Source organism: Mustela nivalis, assembly GCF_964662115.1.
Source record: "Mustela nivalis genome assembly, chromosome: 7".
NCBI lineage: Eukaryota > Metazoa > Chordata > Mammalia > Carnivora > Mustelidae > Mustela > Mustela nivalis.
In genome coordinates this window covers 32,325,190-32,351,253 of record NC_139026.1, presented here as the reverse complement: position 1 = coordinate 32,351,253, position 26,064 = coordinate 32,325,190, and the positions used below count along the sequence as shown (strand labels likewise).

The 26,064-nt window shown below is 32.1% G+C and overlaps 1 protein-coding gene across 17 annotated transcripts in view; it reads right to left on the bottom strand.

Moving 5' to 3' along the window:
* Positions 1-6,909: 6,909 nt before the first annotated feature.
* The window catches only part of MGAT4C (MGAT4 family member C), a 735,527-nt gene continuing 716,372 nt past the window's right edge, over positions 6,910-26,064 (bottom strand). For 8 of the 17 annotated variants that reach the window (XM_082738966.1, XM_082738950.1, XM_082738961.1 and 5 more), the window contains 3 exons: positions 17,916-18,063; positions 12,131-12,278; positions 6,910-9,361 (listed from right to left, as the gene is read on the bottom strand). In XM_082738966.1, the coding sequence (XP_082595092.1) occupies positions 8,220-9,361; positions 12,131-12,278; positions 17,916-18,063 (1,438 nt within the window). In that variant the 3' untranslated portion in view covers positions 6,910-8,219. Of the gene's footprint in view, positions 9,362-12,130; positions 12,279-17,915; positions 18,069-26,064 lie in introns of all 17 variants that reach the window. The other 9 variants (XM_082738955.1, XM_082738956.1, XM_082738964.1 and 6 more) reach the window with 2 other exon arrangements.

The window sequence follows — 26,064 nt, the reverse complement described above, 5'->3', positions numbered from 1 at the left end:
GAGGCAGGCAGAGAGAGAGAGAGAGAAGGGGAAGTAAGGGGAGTGGGAGAGGGAGAAGAAGGCTTCTCAGGGAGCAGAGAGCCTGATGCGGGGGTCCCTGGGATCATGACCTGAGCCGAAGGCAGAGGCTTTAACCCACTGGGACACCCAGAAGCCCCTCCTAGACCACTTTAAAACCCATGAATGCTTACTTAGTATAATCTCACTGTAACACTACCATATATTTCTTTTTATTTTTAAGTCTGCATGGATGTAATTGTCTTCCTGTGTGCCTTCATTTCAATAAATTATCTGTGAAAATTAGTGATTTAACTAATTGAACTTATAGTACTTTGAATATTCCAAATTTGCAATGCTTTTACAATTTAGATATTAATATGCTTTGAAATCAAATGGGGAAATTTTAAGGAATTTAAACAAAAACAATGTTCTACATTATAGTCTACATGGCTAGATCAATAAACTTACTAATCTAGAATGTTGACATGGTATGTAAAGCTGGTTTCTTAACTTACTAAAAATGTGTTTTTGTACTAAACAATGTCCATTTCTATGACTCCTAAAACCTGTGACTAAAAAAGCAAAACCAACTGCATATATTATGAGATTAAAATAAAATTAAACAGTAGCATGGTGTGTTAAATAAAATCATGCCTTGCAAAATCTTATATTGTGAGATCAATTACAATCATTGTTATTAAATTTACTAATGAAAATCAGAAAAACAGTAAAAATTTTATATATTTATAATAAAAAGCATTTTTATAATAATAAATTTACATTAATAGTAACAGTGCAACTATATTCATAAGAATACAATAGGCATTATCAAACCAATTTAACAAATGTCACTTTCTTCTTCTAAAACAAAATATTAAATGTTAGGGTCACACTGTATGAAGGGTATTCATGATAGTTATTTTCAGTAGTGTATCAGATCATTATTTATTAAGCACCTTTTTACCTGGTGGTATGCTGATTAATGATGTGTAGTTTTAACTACATTAAATTGGTTTGGCCAATTGAAAAATCTACGAAAAAGAAATACTACAAAATATATTTACTTTGAAAAGATGGTCAACTTAGTTTGCTTTATCTAGAAGGGCACTTACATTTTTTAAAATCAGTTTTATAAAAAACACATGACTGGTTACAGTAGGTCAGCAGAAAATTAGAGGGTAGACATATACACTTTGGCTTGTGGGTTTAAGTGAATGTATCTCCAACCATTAAATTATGGATACTTCAAATACACAATTAAGTCTTAGAAATTTTCTTTACTATTAGTGACAAATTTCTCAAGTAATGGTCCTATAATTGCTTCTCTTAGATTTTTAAGAACATTAATGAGGTCATGATTTATTACCAAATTATGGTAGATAAGGTCTTACAAACAATAAACAAAATTCTTGTGTCCAGTCACATATGATTTAGAGCTTAAGAAAAGTTGAATATTGAAGTTAAAATTGCATTAATGGGATTTTTATATTTTTAATTTGGGTATTGACTTCATAGGAGAAAGCCTCTTTACTGTAATTCTATACAAAGCTAACGTTATATTTTCATGTAAGGAAAAAGTACCATTCACTTTACTAGCTTACCCTTTTGAAAATAACTATCTTAGGCTGATTTATAAATCAAGGAAATGACTTTTTTTACATTTATTCCTTTATTCACAGTCAAATTATTTGTATGTAAAGAATTATAATTAAAAAATAGATCCAATGATATAAAAAGATAGAAAGGTATAAATCTTCAATATCTTCTTTTTTTTTTTACCTTCAATATCTTTCAATGGTATTAGTTGTTAAGGTGCAAAATGTAGTTTAAGTCATTGAGTTTATTTTGTAATAGTGGGGAATAACTCCTGCCAATAACTCCTGCCAACTACTGATATCATCTCATGTGGTCCCATTATGACCAATAACACCTAAATGTAGGATAACCAATGTAACCTGTAGTCAAAACCAGATTACTGTAAAAGATAGGCAATGGTAAAGGAATCAAGATCTCTGTTTTAACTTTTTGGAAATGTACTCCTCTCACTGATAAAGTAAACAGTGTGGAATACCAATGCTTGAGGGTGGCAGAGTATCGATATATTTAAAAGTAGGTGGGAACTGTATAGATTATTTAAAGATGAAAAAATAGAACATACAAAAAAGTTAATATGAAACATTTCATGGGGGGAAAAGATACATTTAATATTTTAAGACTTTTTTCATACATAGTAGGGGACATACTGATGAGAAAATAATAGTTTATTGTGGCATAAGAAAATTGACTTAGAGGAAATTACAATAAAGACATTTATTAAATGTCTGGTTTGTAATAGAATTTAAAACCTTGGGGTTTGAAAATGGGACTGCCATTTATCTCTGCACAGTCCACAGAAGATCAAGTGAATGAGGAGATAGAAGAGAAAAATTCCTTATCTTTCTTCCAGACCTTTGAGTACACCATACATTAAATATTTTAAAAAGTTCTGCAATAGTTGGCTTTCAATTTTGACTGCTAACTTTATTTATGAACTGATTTATTTATGCATTAAAATCATATTTATCTGCAGCTAGGCATAATCATTGTAAATTACGTTGGTTATTGTAGTTTAAGTTGTAGTGACACATAGTATACTGAAATTATAGGCTAAATTTCTGAATACTGTTTATTCACTCTCATTGTTCATCCTTAAATAATTAAATAAAATAATTTCCAGCTTATTAAAATTAATGGGTACATGGTTTATAAAATTTTTCATTTAATAAGAAAAATATTGAGAATAGTATCAATGTATCTTTAATTCAGCTATTGGAAGAGATGGCTATGTAGGGTACTGTTTTTCTTTCAATAAGACATGAAATCTGAACAGACTCTATTCTTAGTGTGATTATATTTTTCTATGAGCATAAAAATCTTACTCATTTTATCACATAATAAATTGAACTTTGGGTAAATTTTTGAAGAGAATATCTAGACAGAACAAAATGGGAAACTGAAGCAATAGTTCAAATAATAAACTACTTTGATCTCGAATATGTAAATATGTATGTTTTTCAGAATAGATGTTTAGATCCAATTATCTAGGAAATGGCCTCAAATCTACATTTCAATTTCAATTCTCAAAATAGAACATTAACCCATCTTAGAAGATTTGGGAATTAAGGAAGTGAGTACTACTCTGGACTTCAGTCAGTGTAACTGGGCTGAGCAGATTAATAAGGTGAAAGGGACAAGAATTTTGGAATGGTATGACCTTGTTTTCATAATACTTACAGTTTAGAAAGAGAATGCTTTGCAATGCATGTTTAAATCTTCAATAGTTAAGAAATACAAATAAATTTAAAGCTAAAATTCTAAGGTCCTGTTTTGAGAGATTTGGGATCTTCTAACAAGCAAATAAGCCTTAAGGAATTTGAAGAATCTAAAATGTCCAGAAATTTCTAATGAGTTGTGATTTTTCAGAGAATGTGATGTATAAAATATGTAAGGACACAATCAAAAGCCAGTTCAGAAGGGAAACACAAGCAGGAAACAGTGTTTTAGGAACACTAATGCCAAGAATAAGTGGAGGTATGTTTGTCAAAAATAATGCTAAAGATACAGATACCTCTTCTTCTCCTTTTTTCCTCTTTTCTCTTGCTCTCACAAACACACACACACACATACACAAATACAAATACAAATATATTCAAATATATACACATACAGTAATATCTACATGTATACACACATACGTCTATGTATACATATAGGTATACTCATATACACACACACACACAGATCTATCTAGACATAGATACACACGCCCATGTATACAATGATACAATAATTTTGGAACATTCAAAAACAAAAAGTTAAAAGCAAACAAAAGACAAAGAGCAAGAACTAACCAAATTACATTTCATTACAACCTTCTTCCTTCCAGCAAGAATAATACTGAAATGAACAGAGAAAAAATTCAAAGTAGAAATCTAAACAATGAAACTCAAGGTAGACAAGGAGAAAGGAAGCCTGTTTTCAAGTTTGAACATCACAGCCCAGGTAATTTATAGGCTAGTACACTGATAACTTTTGCCAGTAATGAAAGGAAATAAACAAAAAAATAGAAACGTGGTAATGATAAAAGAAAGACTCAGCAAACCCCAGCTCTGTGAGCTTACTGGAGATTCTGGGAAAAATTTTAGAAATTACAAAAGACTTTCTTTCTTAATTTTTCAAAATAAATGGGTTTAGATTTCTTAAATAGAAATCATTAATATTTACAATGGGAATATTAGGAATAACTGCTACAAATTTTGAATGAGGTTTCTAAAGTAATAGAATGACAGGAATACAATAGATCTTGATATTGAGGAAGGCATTTACATAAGCCTACATGACATTCTTTAGCAACATAAATATAAAAAGGTGCTCTGGATGACATTTTTAGTGGATAATGAAGTTGATGATATTGCTCAGGATGCAGGCCTCTAGTAGTGTTTTGAAGGGCCATGTCCTTTTTAACATATATAACATGGCTGAAACATTTATTTCTTGATTGATTACTTTGTTATCTCCTTTTCAATTCTAACAGCCTACAAGGTAAAATAATTTCAATTTCACAGATGAAGGAACTAAGATTCAAAAAGGTTAAATAACTTTCCTCATATCTGGAGGTCAGTAATTGCAGAACTGGGTTTCAAACTCAGGGGTTCATGATCCTTCAACTGTATTTTCTGAGAGGACAAAAGGCACACATACCAAATCTGTGGTACCAGAAAGCTGGGAAGTTATGTTAAAACACTGAATGATGGAATCAAAAGCTGGAAGTAGGGAGTCATCAGTCAAAAGAAAAAATGAAATTCTCTGGAAATTAATACTAAATTTTACAAGAAACCTTCAAAAAATCCATTGAACATTCACCAAATGGCAAATCAGGTTTTGTCATGAGATCAAGAAATAAATGTCATGAAACTTGAGCGTGAGCTCTATTAGTAGTATGGTGATAAAAATAAATGTAATCTTAAACAGTATTAATGGAAATACTAATGAGGTAAAGAAAGAGGATCAATCACACTGTTATCTTCAGATGCTGGAGGACACCAAGAGTAGAGTTTTCCAGGATAATCCTGGGTGTCATGTTCTAATGGACATGTTGACAAACTGGCAAATATTGAGTGATGTTTGCCATATAGACATTTAGAATAGCAAGTGTTTGTAATTTGTAAATATTTGTTTCACTTGGGTGTCATTATTGTACAGCATAGTTTTTCTATGATAGCTTTATAAAAATTCCCAGAGAATAATGGTTTAGTAAGAAATGGAATCTTGTAGTTTCATAAGTGTAGCTGTATGAGAAAAGTAGTTCTAAATGATGTTTGGTTTTTAAATTATATTTTTATATGTGGAAAATATCTATCTTATAAAAGTTATATTTTTTAATGATAATGCAACAGGGCTTATATTACCACTTTTTATGTATTTTTATATCCAGACACGTTATTGCTACTATAACGTGTATTTTCCAAAAATGTATAATTTCCATGTTTTTATTGTGCTTTCATGAATGTTTTTCTTTGATGTTTATAAATGCTGAAAAGGCTCCTTTCAAGGAGAAGAAATTTAAATGTAAATAAGCATTTTAGTCAGTTTAAAGTAACAAATTTAGACATTATTAAGGTACATGTCATATTTTGTGCTTGAACTCTATCAGCATCTTAGTCAGGTAGCAATTAAATAACTCAACTTTTGTATTACACTCCAGTGTTTTTCAATGGATATTTGTAACAAAGAAAATAATATATATATATGTATTTTTTTTTAAAAACTTACTGCAAAGAGACATTGATGAGACATAATGCTTAATAACAGATTGAATGTAATTAAACCTAATAACTGTCTTTTTGCTCTATGCCTCTGAGACAAGATTATAGTAGCCATATTCAGAATTTTTAAATACAGGAAATGCAACACTGACTCATATAAAAAATGATTGGTCAGATTATCTTTTATAAAGAGAAAGGTTATCTGCCCCCTTGTTCTCCAATGGAGAAGCTTTGTTTGTCAAAGTCTTTCCTTAAAAAGTTGACCTCCACTCAATCTATAAAGAAAACATAAATACATCCTTAGGTGACTGACCAGCTTATTCAAACCTGCTTTCCTAAAGAAAAGATCAAGTTTAAGGTAAAATGCAACTCCTTAAAATCACTTTGCGTTTATAATTCTCTAGCAAACGTTCAGTATCATTGTTACCCTCAACAATATTTCTGAAAGCATTTTCCACAAGTTGATGTCAATGGCTGGTCTTTGGAAACACTCTCAGAATCTATGCTGACTCTATGAAGTTTACAATCACTTCATGGAGTCTGCTTAAGTCTTGAAATTATATGTCTTTGTTGGTTACCTTTTGTCATTAAAAGTACAGAAAAAAGATTATTTATAATTTCTGAGATATATGTAGAATATTATGCAACTAGCCAGTTAATGAAAGAGGATGAGAAAAGCCAAGAAAATAGAATGTCTTTAAACATCTGGCAAATACCCACCAAACCAAGGCAAAAATTGTAGTTCAGTGGCAGTGCTCATTTTTTCTTATGACTTTAAGACTTAGTTGTGCAACAAAATATTAATATTTATAGATTCCTATTTTCTCTTTATTATACAATAGCATCTGGATGCAAAGAAAATACACAGTAGCTATTGTATCAATAAAAAAAATCCCAAATTTTTATGAGTTTCTAATTTAATCAATTTGGATAGCGTGAATAAATACTTTCCAATCTGTAGAAACATATGCATTTGAACCTTTCCATAAACATGCATGAAGTACTTTTCATATCTTTATAGTAAACACTTTCATCTCTGCTGTTTGTCAAAAGATAGAAAGGATCAGATAAGCTCAGGGCATTCTGGACAACCAATGTCTTTAGGATGCACTAAGGTGTCCTGAAATGCTTTAATAGGACATATGGTTTAGGCACAATTGTCCAGTTCCTTTTAGTAAAAGTTAGTCAAGTTTACTCACCATGTGGGTGCATATACAAGAGTATCATTTCAGACACTTTAGACTTACTCCACAGAATGATAATATGACTTATGGAAAAATCATATTACCCATTTCAAGATAGCATAACTTACTATATGAGACTTAGGTGGAGGTGAACAGAAAGCATAATTTATGTGAGGAGTAATCTCTACGTAAGGGAAAGGGTGCTGTCTGATTATCAGAACATCTGATCTCTCACTTTGGCTTTACTATGAACTAGCTCTGAGTATAGAAAAGTCAACTGATTTCTATTTTTCCTTCGTTTCTATTTTACAAGATGTCCATTAAACTTCAAAAAAATATATGATAGATTACAATTTCAATTATATGAATTTTAATACAAAACATATAAAATCAATTTCAAAAGTTTTCTGCGTTTACTGAAAATGTTTGTAAGAATGAACTAACTATAGGCCTTCTCTAATTTCTTCTATTAAATGTAGGTACCCAATATAACTTGAAAATATTGAGCATAACTATTCTTTTTGCAAAAGGGAATCTAGAAAAAGACTGCTTCCCACAGAAAATTTATTAACAATAGGTGCTCAGTTAATTGTTTCTATACAATGAACAATGCCCCTTTTTGTATAAATGATCAGGGGAGAAATATTTTAAGTCATTTTTTTTTTCTTTCCATCACTCCACCTATGCACAAAATTCTGTTGTAAAGACATCACTTCTATGAGGAGGTATTCATTGTAGATGTACAGAAGTCTATGAAAATCTATGTTTACAATAAAAAAAAGATTATCATTCTAACCAACTGCATATTCACATAGATGCTTAATAAAAGCTATCTGATGATATAATGAATGTTTTAACTCTTGAGGAAGTGCACACAATTGGCAACTGTTTTTCAAGACTCACCATCCAGCAAACTAAATTTTCTCACTTTAAATCTTTCATGTCATATTTTTGACATTTAATTAAAATTTTGGAACTAACATCAACACATTAAAAATATAAATGAAAGTAGCATTAACTATAAACTTTAGGAGTTAAAATAAAATACAAGTGTGGATTAGAATAAAATTATGTTGATAATACGAAAATCAAAACTGCCAAAATGATTAGACTTTTCCTTGAAAATATCCCATCCATTGCTTTCTCTCCAACAAACAATAGCAAAAGGGAAGGTAGCAAAAAAGGAAACAGGAAAGCCTGCTTTGATAGCTGGACATATCGATTTAATTGGTTAAAAAGTCCAAATGCTAATGCTCCTAATAATCAGCCATTCTTTTTGTGTTTTGGTAACATATATCCTTATACAATTTATGTCAAATGGAATTTTTTGATTCACCTCTGACATTTCAAAGTTTCCGTTTTTGAATTCCCCTAGTCTTAAGTAAGTAACACAATGTCTACTTTGTTTGAAATCTACAACATTTTCCCCAACATCTAGGGCTCCATGATGTAAAATGTCATTTTGCCGATCTTCTGTTCCAGTACTCACTTTAATTTTTTTAATTAAAATTGGGTTCTCAAATATAATCACAAAGACATCTCCTACTGAAGGTGGTTTCCCCCAAAAGTACTCATCAACACTACTATAAGCCTTGCTTGCTTCATAATTTTCGAAAACATTCATATTGGTGTAGAGATTTGCAGGAGGGTTATCAGGGATGTCAAATGACTCTTCTTCAAAATCATCATCTTTCAGCTTATTCTCAGTCCCTTTATACGATGAATAATAACCCATGTGCTGAAAGAGAGATGGTTTAAAACGGATCACATTTTTCTGAGCTAAAAGACCTCGAAAATGAGTCAATAGCCAATCACAAGGCATTTCTTGATAAAACATTAATAAAAAGTGTGCCAAACGTGGGAGATCATGAGAATGATAAAGTTTTCCAATGTAGCCAAGCTTAGAGAACTCAAGAGTTACCCAGTAGGTTCCTTCTAGGGATGTAATGACTTTCTTGATGGCAGTTAAGAAATTTTTTGAACATCGAACGTCATCTTCAAGCATTACATAATAGTCTGAAGTATTGGCACAAAAATTAAGCAGAAAAGCATAATCTACATTTTGCTTAGAACGAAATCTGACTCTGTCTTCTGGATCATTGTAATTTCTTTTAAGGCCATCCAGGATTGGGTAATATTCCTCTGGAGCATGTATAACTATTAATCTTCCTGCAATAATATGGTGGGCAAATTTCTGTGTAATATCCTGGACCATGACATCACGCCAGGATGAATTAAAGTCTGCCAGGTGAACCACCACTGAAATTTCCTTCAGCTCTTCGTAGCTGGATTGCTCAAAAATTGACTTGATCGTCTCAAGTAAATAGTTTCCTTTTTTTCGTTTCACTGATGAAAGTCCAATTGTAAGAAACCCTGAACAAAAGAATTAAAAAAGAAGACAAATTAAATGGGAAATAGGTTTTGAATAACATATAAAAAATCTTTTCCCCTCGGGTCTGCTATGATATTAGGTATATCTAGTAAATGATATATATTTGCATATTTTGTGAGTGAAGTCTTATGCTAAATATATAAAAGCTATAGTACTTAATACATAATTGGTTTTTCTTTGGAAAAAAATGCATCTTAAGTCCAATGACATATAAGCCTATTGATGTAAACATTTGTTTGTGAAATAAAAAATATTATTTAAGGTGTTTTGCAGCTTAATGTGCTCATAAATGCCCATTAGAAAAATAGATGTTTGGATAATATCCACACTATTAAAAAATGCAAAAGGAGAAGGATGTTAAGGATGAACAAATCAGTCTCAAAGGATAAAAAAGAAAATTAAGCATAACTCAGTCTTTTAATCATCTTTAAATTTTTCATAGAAAACACGTTACATTTTCATTTCTTTTTGATCACTGTCATTATCTTGCACTAAAAAAATTAATAATTGGACTTCGCAATTTTATTTTGAAATTTATTAGAATGTTAATTAGAATGCAAACAAAATTATAAACTATTTTTAAAGACTGCATTATTATTTGAATGTTTAGTACATTTTCCAGTACATAAATATCACTGTTTTCCTTATTTTGAAACACGTTTTAGAGCAATTTTCTGTGAGGAAATTTTTATTTAGATACCTAAAATCTAAAATTAGAAACTGGATATTTGTAGGGAATAAAATAAAGCCTTATGAAATGGCAGTTTACATCTAAGAAGTGTAGATGTCTCTTCCTTGAAATATTTTCACTTTATAAAGCTCTGATTCTCACCATGATTCACCTACATGAATAAAATTTCCTAACTACTACTTGAAAATAGGAAAATGTTTACATTCACCAAGATCACTGTCTTAATACAGACACCTACTTGTGACTTATGTAATACTGAAAAAGCAGAAATAATAATAATTATTCCAAGAATAATCCAAGAATAATCTTTCTCACTAGGCTGTTAGAGAGGTAGAGATTTACACATTTTGTTCAAATACCTGGATTTATGACCCTAACTTCTTTTGAAAAATGAATATGTTCTCTGGTACCATTCAACTCAAGATTCCAGCCTTTACTAATGCCCTAGAACACTTTCTACATGAAAGACGGGAATCTATGTATTTTGCCTGTAATATGTATCTTGAATATTTCTAACGGTCCTTTGGGATAGTTTTGCACTTGTTATTGTTTCTGCTTGGTAGATGAGGAAAGGAAACTCAATCACAGGAAGATACATTCACTTGTGCAAAGTGTAACACCCAGTGAGTAGTGTGGAGCCAACATCCCAGAGTGCCCTGCGTTTCCCCTGTGTTTTATATCACCTCTTTGTATAACGCAGTGGCATATGTGCCAATACATTTCAGTAAACTTAGGACGGAAAGGGAGAATCAGTAATGTTTGCACAAAGGTAGTGTAACAGATGGAGATAAAAATAAACATTGGCAATCTTAAGCAGTTAGAAGAAAGCTTAAGAGCAATAGACATTTGAGATGAAGGAATGAATGGGAGATAGACTTAAAGAAGCCGGAATTAAGTTAAGTTACAATTTCCTCCACCTGGTGATCACAGACTCACTTGTATAAACACTTCTTAACGAGGAACTCAATTTCTGTAGTCCCCACAGACCTATTAAGAAATTCATGATATCACTGTGTTTCATTGATTTCATGAATTCTATTTTTCACACAAAAACATTTTAAAATCAGGTTGAATATTACAATTAATGGCATCTTACAATTAAAACTGATAATGCTTATGGTCTTTTAGTGCACATTAATTAGATCATGATATCTTCTACAGTCTATGATGTCTTGAAATCCATTAAGTGTGTGTATTTACTTCTCAGATCCAATCTACTAATAGTGAGTTGGCTAGTTTTCTCCAAAAATTGAGGTCTACCTAGAACCTCAGAATGTGACCTTATTTGAAAATAAAATCTTTGCAGATATAATTAATTATTTAAGGATCTTGAGATAAATCATATTGAATTTAGAGTGGGCTCCAAATGCAATAACTGGTCATACCTGAAGAAGAGGAAAGAACACAGAGAGACACAGAGACCAAGAGAAGAAGACCCTGTGGTAACGGAGGCTGGTAGTTATGCCCCCACAAACTAAGGAATGCCAAGGGTGACCAAAAGCTGAAAGAGTCAAGGAAAGATTCTCCCCTATAACTTTCAGGTGAGTGGCTCTGCCCGCACCTTGATTTTGAACGTCTGGTCTCCAGAAATATGAGAGAATAAATATCCATTGTTTTAAACTACCTAGTTTGTGGTAATTGGTTATAGCACCTTGGTAAACTAAAACAATGACTCTCACTACTTCAAAAGCAGTGGCAAGTCATTAAAAACCAAAGCATTAGAGCTGGAAATTGTATCGGTATGAAAATGGTTGTTTTTAAAAGAGAAGTTTTAAAAGCTCAAATAAATTGATTTTTCTCAGTCTCGCTACATGGTCCTACAAGCAAACTGTTTGAAAGTTTATATTACAATTAAGCATTTTAAAAATTTCTTTTTTGGGGCTATAAATGGAGCTGGATCAGTAACTGTAATTTGTGAAGAAACACTGAATTACTTCCCAAAGAATATATATTAGTAATGCCCAGAAAGTTTTATTGCGATACAGATGAAGCTGGTTGTCATTATTTTAAAACAAAAATACTTCATGTGCTCTTGATTTGAAAGTGTAGGGATACTTACGCTTTCTTTGTAAAGGCGTGGCAGCTAAGTAGCGATAGGTGACATTGATGGCTCCTGAGAAATTAGATAAATCTTTGAAAGTGTGCACATAACGTTCTGAATTCAGCTGGTGTGTGGATGTTTCCCTTATAAGTTGTTTGTCTCCTTCCTGAATGCCAAGAAGGAGGCAGAGAAAATAAATAAATAATAGATGTCATGATTAAATAAAATTTCTCCTTATGCAACAAACATATGTTGTTGATATGTAACATGGGTATTATCTAAATCTCAACTACTGGCGCCACAAGCTACAGGACCCCATCTCTCACCTGAATTCCCACCTATAGTCGCTACTCCAGGCTCTCCTACTCTATTGTGCTCTTCATACTTCTCTTCCACTTGCTTTTTCCACAATATACACTAATAATGGCATTTTCTAGACAAAAAATTCCTGCATGAAAACTCCTACTGCCTTTATGTTAAAATTCAAAATCTTTACAATAATTCAATGACCTTAAAATTTCACAATAATCTACTTGTATCATGTAAAGCTAATTCTCACAAGTTTCCCATATTTGAGTCATATTAAGCTATTTCATTTTCTTTAAGCATTGTTTAATAATACCAAACATTATTTCTATATAATTATTTCTGGGAAATTTATTAATCAAGAAGTTTTAGTCAGTCACTTATCAATGGCCACTATAATCAAGGGCTGTTGAGAATAGATAGCCGTGGTCCTTGTGATGTGAGTGTTCCTTCAACTGTCCTCAAGATATCTTCATACACATTTGTACCAAGTTAAGGAAATGTCTTCAGAATTTGCACTAATTTTTCCCAAGATTGTTTGCTTGTTGTTTGTGTGTGTGTGTGTGTGTACATATGCATGCATGCATGCAAACATGTGTGTTTGTGTGTGGTATTCTGTTGAAGTCTGGTCCTTTTATGTTTATGATCCTTCTTATATTAATTGGTAATGGACATATTCGATCTTTGAGAAGGTCTATGCTGAGTGAAATAAGTCAAGCAGATAGAGTCAGGTATCATATGGTTTCATTTACTTGTGGAGCATAGGAATAACAAGGAGGACATTGGAAGATGAAGAGGAGAAGTGAGATGGGGAAATCGGAGGGGCAGAAAAACCACGAGAGACTGTGGATTCTGAGAAACATACCAAGGGTTTTGGGGGGGTTGGGTGAGCCTGGTGGTGGGTATTATGAAGGACATGTATTGCATGGAACATTGGGTATGGTGCATGAACAATGAATTTTGGAACATTGAAAAAAAATAAAATTAAATTAAAAAAAAAGAAAGTTTATATTAAAAAAGATTCATATTTAGCTTAAATATATCCTGTTAATTATTAATTGGTCCCCTTTTCTCTCCTCTTTAGTATAAATTCAATAGTAGATTTTGATTATCTAATCATGATTTGGTCAAGTCTTTATTGGTTATACATTATTATCAAAATATCGACTTGCTTGCTCTTTGTATAAGGTTCACTACCACAGGTAGAATATATTCAAAGATAACCTATTTAGAAAGAATTTTGTTGTTTTTGGCAAGTGTCTACTGTACTGCGTGATGTTATATGGATCTATTCTACTATTCCATATACAATAGCAGGTCAGGCATGTGCAAGCAGTTAAGACTATAAAGAAAGTAAATGCATTTGAACCAATTTGGTCCTCATATTATCTGACTGTAGTCAATAAAACTTTAATTAAACCCCTGTTATAAAAAATTAGAAAGGATTCAAATACAGACCTTACCTCATTTGGAATATTCAATACTTTGTATTGCATTCAAATGTCAATGGAGAAAAAGACTGACTCAAAACTTTAAATCAATGGCCAGACTGGAATTGCCTTCGAATAAAAATTAGGTAATAGTAAATCATGACTGGAAAGAGTTTCAATCTGGTCTTTGCTAATTCAAAATCCTTTCGGAATATCTCTTTTGTATATTCAATTATGTTTATAAACCTATACTTGGTCTTTACTATATTTCTATATTTTATATTGTCTTAATTGAGAAAAAGAGGTTAGTGTTTTACGATATTTATAGCATATTTGCCACCTATCAGTTGTAGACTTTCAAAATATTTGGAATTATATCTTGAATTCTCTACTTCTTATAAATATACTAATTGCATAACTATTGAATTCTGATTATTGTAATTTCTTTACACATAAATATTTTCATTTTTGTCTTTCTGAAAACTTATAAAACATTATTAGAGTTTTAAAATAAATTTAGGACTACTAAAAAGTAACTAAGGCCTCAGCTCAGTACCAACTTCTTTAATAGTGATGTAATAGGGTCCATTATCAATAGGATCTAGAAGAAAAATCTTTAAGAATCACAGTAGTCACAATTCTGAATTCATTTTGCCATTCTGCTCTTACGTGATGTTACATTCTAAAGGAAGTGCAGGATCTTGGCTATTTCTTTAAGAATTCTATTTTGAATGTGTAAAAATCCTGACCTTTTCTGTGTTAAGATAGAGTACATTCATCCTGATTGAAGGACATAACAGAAAATAAAATGAAATGGAACTTATATGAAAGCACTTTATTAAATTCTCAAGAACAAGCTTCTTTACACTTTTCAGCATAAATAAATAATGCAGCTTTCGCCTGAGTCAGCCTTGTTGGCTGCTTTCCAGAGGCATCTACCTGAACAGTTAGGCTCTCCCTGGATACCTTCTTTCTGTAGCTGCTATGCTGGGGTGTATTTCTCAGTAATAAGACAAAGCTTTATGACAATCATTTTCTGGATAGGAATGCAATTCAATGGACTAGCTGCAGACTAAGTGTATACCCTTGTGGCTACTTTGAAGATGCTCACAGCCCAGAGGCTAAGTTGATTGGGCATGTAGCGTCTCTCCTACTTAGTTTGCCTTGTAATAGCATTTGTCTCTTACACTGAGCTTGGCTTCCTTTCCCAATGAAAGGCGCATATGTCTCGGATATGTAAGCATACATTAAACTGCTATATGCCAAGGATTTCAGACCACAAATGGATTTTCTAGCAAAAACAGCAGAAAAGAATGTGCTAAGTAACTCCAGAGATCTTTTACTTGTAATTGTTTATCTGATTTCTCTGAATTATAACTGTTATTTCCCCCTGAAATAAGGAAGGTAAGAAAAGAAAGATCAACCAATGTTTATGTTTTAGCAATAGTACACATTGTGGCATTCTGGAGTCAAGGGAAAAAAAAAAACTAAATGACATAATTTTGTGAAAACTGAAATAAACACAGATAAAAGGGTCAAAAGAGACAAAGGTTACAAAGAAGCTACATTATATACGAGTATGTGGCTGGCTTTCTGTGGCTATTAAACATTTTTAGAAAAACAATTTTAATGTAGTTTTACATTAATTACTTAAATGTTTTAAGTCTTTATACATATTAAGCCTTGGGATAAAATTTAGCTCTGAATACATTTAGGTTAAAAATAATCACCTAGGAAATAGTGAGAAACTAAACTAATAAAAATACTGTCATTAAATTTTCAGTAAGCAGGGGGTGCCTGGGTGGCTCAGTGAGTTAAGCCTCTGCTTTTGGCTCAGGTCATGATCTCAGGGTCCTGGGATCGAGTCCCGCATCGGGCTCTCTGCTCAGCAGGGAGCCTGCTTCCCTCCACCTCTCTCTCTGCCTGCCTCTCTATCTACTTGTGATCTCTTTCTGTCAAATAAATAAATAAAATATTTTAGACCTTTCTCTGTCAAATGAATAAATAAAATATTTTAAAAAATAAATTTTCAGTACGGGGAGTGATTGTGTTTAACCATCATTTTAACTCATTTTTTCCAACTTAATATAAGTATTTAAAAATAATTATAAACTTTTAAAATGAAGGAGCAAAATCTTCTCTACTCTTGGGCTGATTTGTAAATTTGGCTAAATATATATGTAATCTAGCCAGAGAAAATTTCACTAAGAAAGTACTCTTTATTAAGCATTGCTTCATTAAATCACACGTTTTACATTAGATACATAGGACTGAAGCCTGGATAGAAATGTGTAAAAATCCACAAGACAGGGCAAAAGTATCTGATCCTCTTACAGATATACACTCTATTACTTTTTATACATTTTATAATGATTTGAAGAGGTTCTATATCAACAAGATATAAGGTTGTTTACTGCATACAATGATCTTTTGTCTGCTTAAAATAAAACACTGAAATTATGTTTAAAAGTTTCTCACAAATGCAGCAAGTCATTGAATACAATAAACATCCTGCCAATGCCATGTGTTTGATTTACAAGATGTGATTTACTGCTGCCAGTAAACACAGATGCAAGAGATAAATTTTTATTACAAAATTAAATCATTTATCAAAGGCTCTCCTTGTTAATTTATGACCTTTAATTTTATCCAGAAAAAAATAGGGGGATCACATGGGCCTTGTTATATTGTCTTTAAGTCTCATAAACCTAATAATCAGGTTTAAAGAAAGGTCAAAATGCATGCCATTAGTAGGTTTCTCCAGTTTGCTATGTTTACCTACATCATGCCTAGTCAAATTCTATTCATCTGTGGTGATTTTAGCCATCATGAATTGTCTATGGAAAACAGAATAAAGGAACCACAAGATCAAGAAACATATATGAATGTAAAAGGCATAGGCATAGTCAAAATCTAGAATCTGGCAGAATTTTGTCATCAAAGAATGATGCTAACGGAAGCAAGACGCTTTACAGAAGACCTCCTGAGAGGATCTGTCCCAAGTAAGATCAAACGGTTGGCTTATCATTATAGAGTAGTACATGGCAAATAATGCGTAGGTAAGATCATGTTCAATTAGTGAAATAAAACATTTTACTGGGAAATGCTTTTTGTGGTTTTTGGCAGATTTTTCTCTTGCTAAGATAGTCATTGAAACTTTCAGCATGCTTGCATGGTGGAAAGTACTTTTCAGTCCTCTCTGTGTCCAAAGATTTTGATTTTCTGAAATATGTGAACAAGAGTAATAACATAAAGATTGGGATTTTTCCAAATATCTTAAACTCAATTCAGAAATTGAATTTAAAAAATGTCCATGTTATTCTCATCAGACATGAACTGGTGTGATACAGTCATAGCAACTAAAGAACAAATTGAGATCTCAAAATTAGCCTGAGTAAGTCCTTTTCTATGTTTCTAGAATTTACTTAAAAATTCATTTACATATTATATACTAATGTATCCTTTTTAAACTACTGAATAGTTTTCACAGCATCTCTAGTTCTTGAGGTTCTATACTACTTTTCACTGAATATAAATATATAACATGGTGGCCAATTATGACTATTCAAAATCAAGTGAAGTGTCATACATTATAATAAAATATTATTTCTTAACAAAATAGCATAATTAGTACCATTAATTAAAAAATAAGATTTTAAAAACTTTGATGATATATAAAAAATTGAGAAAGTAAGGACTGATATCTTTAAGCAATTTTTAAAAATTCTACATATTTCAAATTAAAGCTCCAAAATTATTATGGCTATACATAAAATTAAGTCAGCATAGTGATGATAGCTAATTTACTTACAGCCAAATACACATCCCTGAGCTACTATATGCAGCATTAAAGAAAATATTGCAACATAAATCAAAATAATTGTAATGCTGGTATTCTAGAATGAATACAAAAAGTAGCTAGGTGGAAAGTATACATGTTAGAGTTTTGCTCAAACTAAGACTATTTCAGCAGCCTGGGATTGAAGTTTGGTTAAAATTGGACTAAGCTTAATTTGATTTAGACCTTATTTGTAACAACAACAACAAAAATAATCCCCCAAACTTACCAGAACATAGCTGTCTTCAATGTACAAGTTCATAAAGAGAAGGAAAATGACAAGAACTCCCAAGAATGACACTGTGGAACGCTTTCGCAGGCATCTCATTTTATCGAGTATTTCAAAAATGTGCTTCATTTGATAAAACTTAAACATTCTATCCTGGGGAAAAGGGGCACAGAATTACTGACAATTAACCTTGGATGTAAATATTTCTTTATAGGTATCAAAAGCTGTCCTTTATAACAAGACACCCTTCACCTCTAAAGTTGTTTCCAATTTCACACATATGATTTTCACAGATTATTAATATCTTAACATACGATCAATGTGCTGCTTTATATTGATGTGGAGTAAATAAAAATAAAAAGCAAATCTTAGTTTTTTCTGAACAAATAAACATTGACAATAATGCCAAAAAAAAAAAAAAAGTCCTTTGATGAGAAACAGCACAAAAATAAGAGAGAAAGATAAACATTAAGGTAACTTCTACCTCCTCGTACTATAATGTAATGAAAATGGAAGAAACTAGAAGCTTGGGCCTAATATTGATCCTGGAGTAAGTGCACCGGAAAGAGCACCTGGGAGGGAACCTGGGTCAAGGAAAGAGAAGTCATAAAGGAAGTTAAACTTTTGGGCTAAGTCCAAACATATCTTTGAGAACTTGAGTTACAGTTGGTTTGGTTACTTTTCAGTAATTCTTGTTAAATCAGAGTAAATCCTAGAGTGACATATCTACATGGCCTTGCTTGATCTACTAACTAAGAAGTTTGGCTGGTTAAAATAATTCGTGAATTGCAAAATAGCAAAATGAGCATCAGCAAGATTAGTGATCTGTTTTTTTCCCATTCTACTCTTCATTGTGTGTTATCTTCTAATCATTGATTTATTTAGATGACTGATCATTTGTTTAAAAACTATAAACATATAAAAACATATAAAAAATCAAAAGACTAGTTGAATCATATTTTGTCTAAAATCAAGGATAATCTGGAAACTGTACCACGTCTAGCTGGGTACTGGGTCTCCCTGAGCTACAGTGTTAGGATGAGGTATGGATATGAATAAAGAACTTCAGGAAGTGGAAATGGCTTCTTAAATGATGTCTAGGACATAGCAATCAAACAATGTCTCTTCGCAAAAAAGAATTCATGAATCCTTATAAATTATAAGAAAGACTATTAGGAATTGGGAAAAAGGGTTAACAAAGGGGAAGAATGGAAATATTCTCAAAGAAAATATAAGAATTACTGTTCATTTCCTTTAGCCATATTTTTCTCTAGGGTTATTTTTATTTTTCTTGTTGACTTGTAGAAGTTTTAAATGTATGTGTAGAGATGCATACATATACATTTACCGTTGCTTATGATGAAAATATTTAGCTATCTTCCCCAAGTATTATATCTTCTATTGGGTTCGGCCAACCCTGAGGTGGAGAATGAAACGATTACTCCACTCACCTCGGTAGGAGAAAGGAGAGGGCGTGGGGACAAGACACACTAAGGGCAAAATGTCCCAAGCTAAACTCCCTTTACTTTTATTGTGAATGTTATCACTACATTAGGGAATAAGAAAAACAAGAAGGAACGGGAAGCTATAATAATCAGGACAGTGGCATAGGGAGTAACCTCAGAACAAGCTGTGTTCCCAATGTGTGAGCAGGCAAGAAGAGCATGGAGTACTGACCACAGAAGATAAATGTTTCTGAAGTTTAAGCATTTACTCCCTGGATAAGCGAATTGAGCTGCAAAAAGGATCTGGCTGTTTTCAGCCCAGAAACTGCAAAGGAGGCCCAGTTTTCCAGATACTCCTTTGCTTTTCAACTAGTTTCACCCAGGGAGGCATGTGTTTATTAAATCTGATCTAGCCAGGCATTGTGAATTCTCACAATTTTCCTCTTCTTGGTCTGACTTTTGCAGTACAGAGTTTTTTATTTCAAATTTATTTCATACATAAGACTTTTTTTGGTATAGTGTTTTGAAAATTGTTCCCAATTTTGATGTCATATGGACAACCTCCTTAATTTTTTTTATGGATAGATTTTTAATATATCTAGGATTTATCTTTTTTGTCTTTTATCATGTACTAGAATAATTTTATATGTTTTTTATTTTTCATCTGGAGAGCTGATGGTCTTCAACTTATAGTGTACTGGTCATAACTACTAGTCACCTTACCACTCCTGACTTCAAGGCTGTGGGGAAGTATAATCACCCGCATAATCAGAAATAAAAAAGAACGTTACTATTGTATATCACATGTTATACCAAATCAATCATTTTTTGATAAGTGATGCCACTTCTATAATAGGGTCATTTTCTAATTTGCATTTAGAGGTTAAAAATGTATTTATAGATCCATCATTTATAACATTTTTCAACAAAAAAATACATAACAATTTTAAACCAGAGCATTATAAGTGAAATTCTGTTATCTGATAATGGTTTTGTAGATAAAACCACATTATGTTTGTAAGATTTTCATCTGAATTTTGAAAATTGACAAAAATACAAAGTATTAGAATCTAATCATACACCAATGGACACAATATTTTAAAATATTTTTAAATGTCAATTTGGGAAGACCTATCAATAGCATAAAATGCATGTATTCACTTTGACTCAGCAATTATACTTCTAAAAATCTATTCAAAACCAAAAATTGTATTTGTGAGTAAACGTTTAGCTATGGTGTTAAAAGACAGTGATGTCTGTAAAATAAGTTGGAAACTATTAAGATGCTAACAGATGTTATCTTAATATAGAATTATCAAGAGTTTTCAATCCTGTTTTTACTTTTTTCAATTTTTGTACTTTCAAAAGTACATATATTCAGTATTATTTAAAAAGTCACTTTTAATTTTCAAAATTCTCTATCTGTTGGAAAAAAACTGCATTTTATTTCTTGGACACAAACATAAACACAGACTTTTTATTAAGAAAATAAAATTTAAAAATATGTAGCACTGTATGGTATGTTTTGGATGCTCTGAATTTGAATGCTATAAGCTCAATAAAAATGCTAAGTCAAGAAGTATATTCTAATTCTATTCTCTTGAGATAAAGACAAAATGTAAAAAAAAAAGTGACTGCAAATTGAATCTGCAAAGTTCAAATGTAGAAATTACATATAAAGAAAATAAGTCTATCTATTAAAAGTTATTAAATACTTACTAAATAGTAGGCAATATAGTTTGCATGAGTAGCTCATTGGCCTTTCATAACAATACTGAGATTTTAATACTCCCATTAGCTTTACAAATAAAAAAGAAAGAAAAATCCAGAGTTTTCTTGAGGTGTCTCTAAAAGGAATAATTCCAGTTTTTAAATATTAAAATTGATCAGTCTGCTTGATTAACCACTATTGGTATGCAGTTTACTAATTAGGTTTCATATGACATTTTAGACATCATGTTGCCAACAAACTATCCCACATATATGATGATAATAACTTGTGATACCAATCTCTTGAATAAAATAGAAATAATATAAAAGATATAAATTCAATTTTTTGGCAGAAAAAATTTTAACTAAATCTATTTAGCCTAAAAAAATACAAATATATAATGTGAGGAGGTGGGTGATATATGTTATTTCAAGTGATATGAGAAGTAAGAAGTATAATACTTTGGAGGCAATACTTGAGAGCACTCTGCAACAATGCAAAATAGTACAAGACAATGACAAAATCACAAGTTGTAATTCCAGAGTTAACAAAGAAAGAAATACAGAATCCCGAGAGAATAATGGTGACCACCTAAATTCTAAGATCCAATCCTTCACATCAGAATCCTCCAAAATCCACTCAGAACAATCAGAGCACGAATAACCTTCCATAGGTTACATCCTGAGTATACCCATGAGAAAGATGATAGCACAAATTTCACTGTATATATAAATGAAAACAATAACACCCAGAATAAGCAGAACTGGCCGAGGACCCCAAACCAGAGTAAACAAATGATTGGAAAACAGATCAAAATATGTGTTATTTATTTTTAAAAAAATACCAGACAAACTACAATAAAAGAAAATTAAGGAAGATAATTATTCATACAAACTTCTTCTCCATCTGAAACAGGATCATCTGGGTCCAGGAAAATCCAAATAAATATTTTTTAAAAAGAAAAAAAAGACAAAATACAATAAATTAAATATACTGAAAGGAAAACAAAATAACTGATTTCAGGTGGGGGAAGGGACTCTATGGTCACAACTTTCTGTTGTGTCATGAGGCAAGAAAACTCTTAGAGATTAGTAGGAGCATTTCCAAAGGACATAGAAAACAGCTTGAAGAGGAGTCTATTGAGAAAATTTGGGAAAATCTATCCATCAAAAATGACTGTGATTGATAGTAAAATATTGAATTAATATAATTTCGTGTATATAGAGCAATGATAAAAAGTAGAGAAAGAGAAAGTAAGAAACCTATCTACCAAAATTAGAGGTGATCGCTGCATCATCTGATTTAGAAACTGGTCTTTGATAGGAAAGTATTAAGGTTTCCTGCATTTCTAGGAGGAACTGTATTTCACTCACATTTAATGACTGGTATTTTCAGATACTGGACAACAGGCAGCACAGGGCAATGATCTCTGAGGGAAAGGAAATGAAAGAAGTAAATGCCAGGATTTTTCTAGTTTGTTGCCAGAAGGCAGTTTTCAAAAGCCAGGGCAGGAAATTGATGAAAGAATTTGAAGAAGTCACACATAAAAAGATAACCTCTGTTCATGTATTGAAAGAGCTAGTATCATTAAAAAGCCTATATTACTCAAATAGATTCAAGAGATTCAATGCAATACCTATCAAAATTCCAATGGCGACTTTTTTTATAGAAATAGAAAAAAAAATTCCAGAATTTCTCTGGTATCACAGAAGACCCTGAAAACCCAAAGCAAACATAAGAAAGAATAACAAAGCTAGAGGTATCACACTTCCTGATTTCAAACTACTGTATATTACAAAACAATAGTAATCAAAATGATATGTTACTGTCACAGAAACAGACACGGTTCAATGGATAGAATCAAGAGCTCAAAAATAAGCCCGCCCATTTACTGTCAACTAAATATTTGACAGGAGAGCCAAGAATACTTGATAAGGAAAGGATAGTCTTTTTAACAAACAATGCTGGGAAAACTGGACAGCTATATGCAAAAGAATAAACTGGGCCCCTATCAAGAATTAGAACAGTTTCTGGAATGTAAAGACAGAAATAATTCATGTTCCCTTCATCCGGAATAGAAAAAAATTGTAATAGATTGGGCATCAGATGGAGTACTCAGGAGACTATTCCCTTAGTAGGTAACATCAGCCCGAGACTGGAGGCTTCTCTGAAACCAGCACTTTAATGGCAAAAATGGATAAAGGGAATTACTATCAGAAAGGGAAATTCTAACTGGAGGGTATTATGTTGAGTGAACTAAGTCAATCACAGGAAGACAATTATTATATGGTTTCACTCATATGAGGAATATAAGAAACAGCATAGAGGATCTTATGGGAAGGGAGGGAAAAATCACATCCCAGAAACTGTTCTAATTGTTCTTTCCAGTGATTCCTTACCAGTGTTGGATAGTGTTCTCACACACATGCACTAAGTGCTCAGTTAAAGACTTTAGGGAAACCTTTTGCAGATCTCTCTCTTTCTGACTCTCTCTGCCTTCATTTGTAATCTCCATATAGCTTTCTCCTCTCTGGTACACCGGCTGTGAATTCTAGCCAGGTCACAATCTCAAACTTCTCAACTATGTCTCTTCATCCTAGAGAGCCCACTGTCTAATTGGATTCTCTCTCCTCATACTGCAGCCTAGAAACTCTAAACAGTTATCTCATTTGTTTCCCTTCTCCAGGAATCCTGCCCTTTTCTGCTTGTTGTACACAGTGTGAACATTTGTTTCACATATTTAGTCTAGTTTTTCAGTTAAGGAAAGAGGGTAAATCTGCTCCCTGTTTCTTCATCATGGTCAGAAATATCTTGCTGGTGTTATAATTCTTTGCTTATGCTTTCTTCTCTTTTTCTTGAAAAATAGTATTACATTATTGTCTGCTTTTAATGTTACTTGGAATTTCTAATGGCACCTGTTTTTCTTTCCATTATAAATGATTTGGCAAATGTAAAATGGATTGGTTGTGCTGTCTAGAGACTTGTTAAATTTTTTTTTTTTTAAAGTAGGCTCCATACCCAATGTGGAGCCCAGTGTGGGGCTTGAACTCGGACCTGCGCTGAGAACAAGAGTCGAATGACTAACGACTGAGCCACCCAGTTGCCCCTGGGCTTAAGTCATTTTTTAAAAGAAAATATTTTCTAACTATGCTGCATGTGTGAGTAAGCACACATGCACAGATACACACAAACCCAAACTTTAGACTGTATAAAAGAAATACGTTTAAAAAACCATTATTCAAAAAGGCTAAAGGTAAAGGGATGAGCAAAATATTTTGAGCAAGTTCAAACAATGAGATAGCATAGTTTCATATCCCAATATACAATGTGAGTGAATAAAGGCCATAAAAGCATAAAACTACTTAATAAGTTTACTTTGTAAAGCTAAACACTGCAATTCCTGACAAAATACTACCAAATAACACAACCAGCAACTTCTTAAATCAGAAACAACAGAAGATTCAATAAGTCAAAATATCTAATGCTAGGAATCTATAAATGCTCACAGCCCAAGACAGATCAAGAGACCAAAAATTGTGAAACATCAGAGCAGAAATGTGTGTAAATCAAGAACCTTTAGAAACATAAGAACATGTTTATGGATCTGCAAACATAGTGAGGACTAATAGTAGTCTTCTCTCAGAATCTGACAGTTTAAATAGTCAAAAAAATAGGAAAGAGCATCTGGATAATCCAACATTATCTCTTAATATTTAATTTGTGTGTGTGTGTGTGTGTGTGTGTGTGTGTGTATTGGTAAAAAAAATATATTTGGTTAAAAGTAAATATGGTTAGTAGGAATTTTAAAGACTGTTTCCCGTCTGGCCGTAAACCAATATAATACAAAATAAGCTAACCAAGGAGGAGACAACCACATCTGATTGATGGTTTATGTAGAAATGTGATAGTAGAGAGATTTAAAAGCAAGGCAACTCCTAGATACCATGGTAGCATTAGTGGGTAACGATTTTTATTTATTGATTTTGGAGGGAGGGAGTCAGAAGAAGAGGAAGAGAGAATCTTAAGCAGACTCCACCCCGAGTGTGGAGCCCAATATTGGTCTCAGTCCCACTATTGTGCGATCATGACCAGAACTGAAGTTCTGAGTCAGACACCCAAATGACTGTACCACCCACACACTCCAAGTAGTCATTTTTAATTCACAGACACTCTGCAACAGAATTTGTCTCTCAGGGTCCTACTGTGAAAAGAAAGCATGTTGATACAAGTAACTGATAAAGGTATCTATTGAAAACCAATAAATTGAGCTTGAGAAACTCAAGTTCACCATCCTTTACAAACTGGAAGTAGTAAAAGAAAGTAAAAACTTGGTTTGAATCACCAGCTTTACACACTTCTACCCCCTGGGGATAAAAATATATGTTTATAAAAAATAAAAAATTAATTAAAAAAAAAACTTGGTTTGAAATTATTAAATAGGTAAGCACAGCCTGATAACAAAAACTGCACTAGCATGCTCCTGCTTGAAAATTTTAGTCATACAAGTGAGGACAGATTATCTGAGCAGTCGTTTGGTTCCCTATTCAAACAGTGTCTTATTTGTTAGAAATTTTCCACTTAGTCTTTGAATAATTTTAGAAAGGTAAAAAGTGTTTTTCAGAGATCATGGGTTGATTATTACAGATTAGGTTCATTTAGGAAAATGAACCTAGGTTCATTTAGAAAAATGATAACTCATATTATCATGGTTTGAGTGAATTAGGTTCATTTAGAAAAATGATAACTCATATTATCATGGTTTGAGTGAATTATTTTCTTCAGATGACATATATCATCTTTATATACCCTAAATGTCATGAGAAATTTATTTGCTAACAATATATGCTATGATACACTTTATCTCTTGCACGTATAATGAGACATGTTTTGTTTAGTAGTTTTACTGCAAATGTTTTAAAAAATAGCTTCTTTGTCAGAAATTTATAATAAAACACTGTTGATTGTGAATTTAGTTACGGAAATAAGGATATAT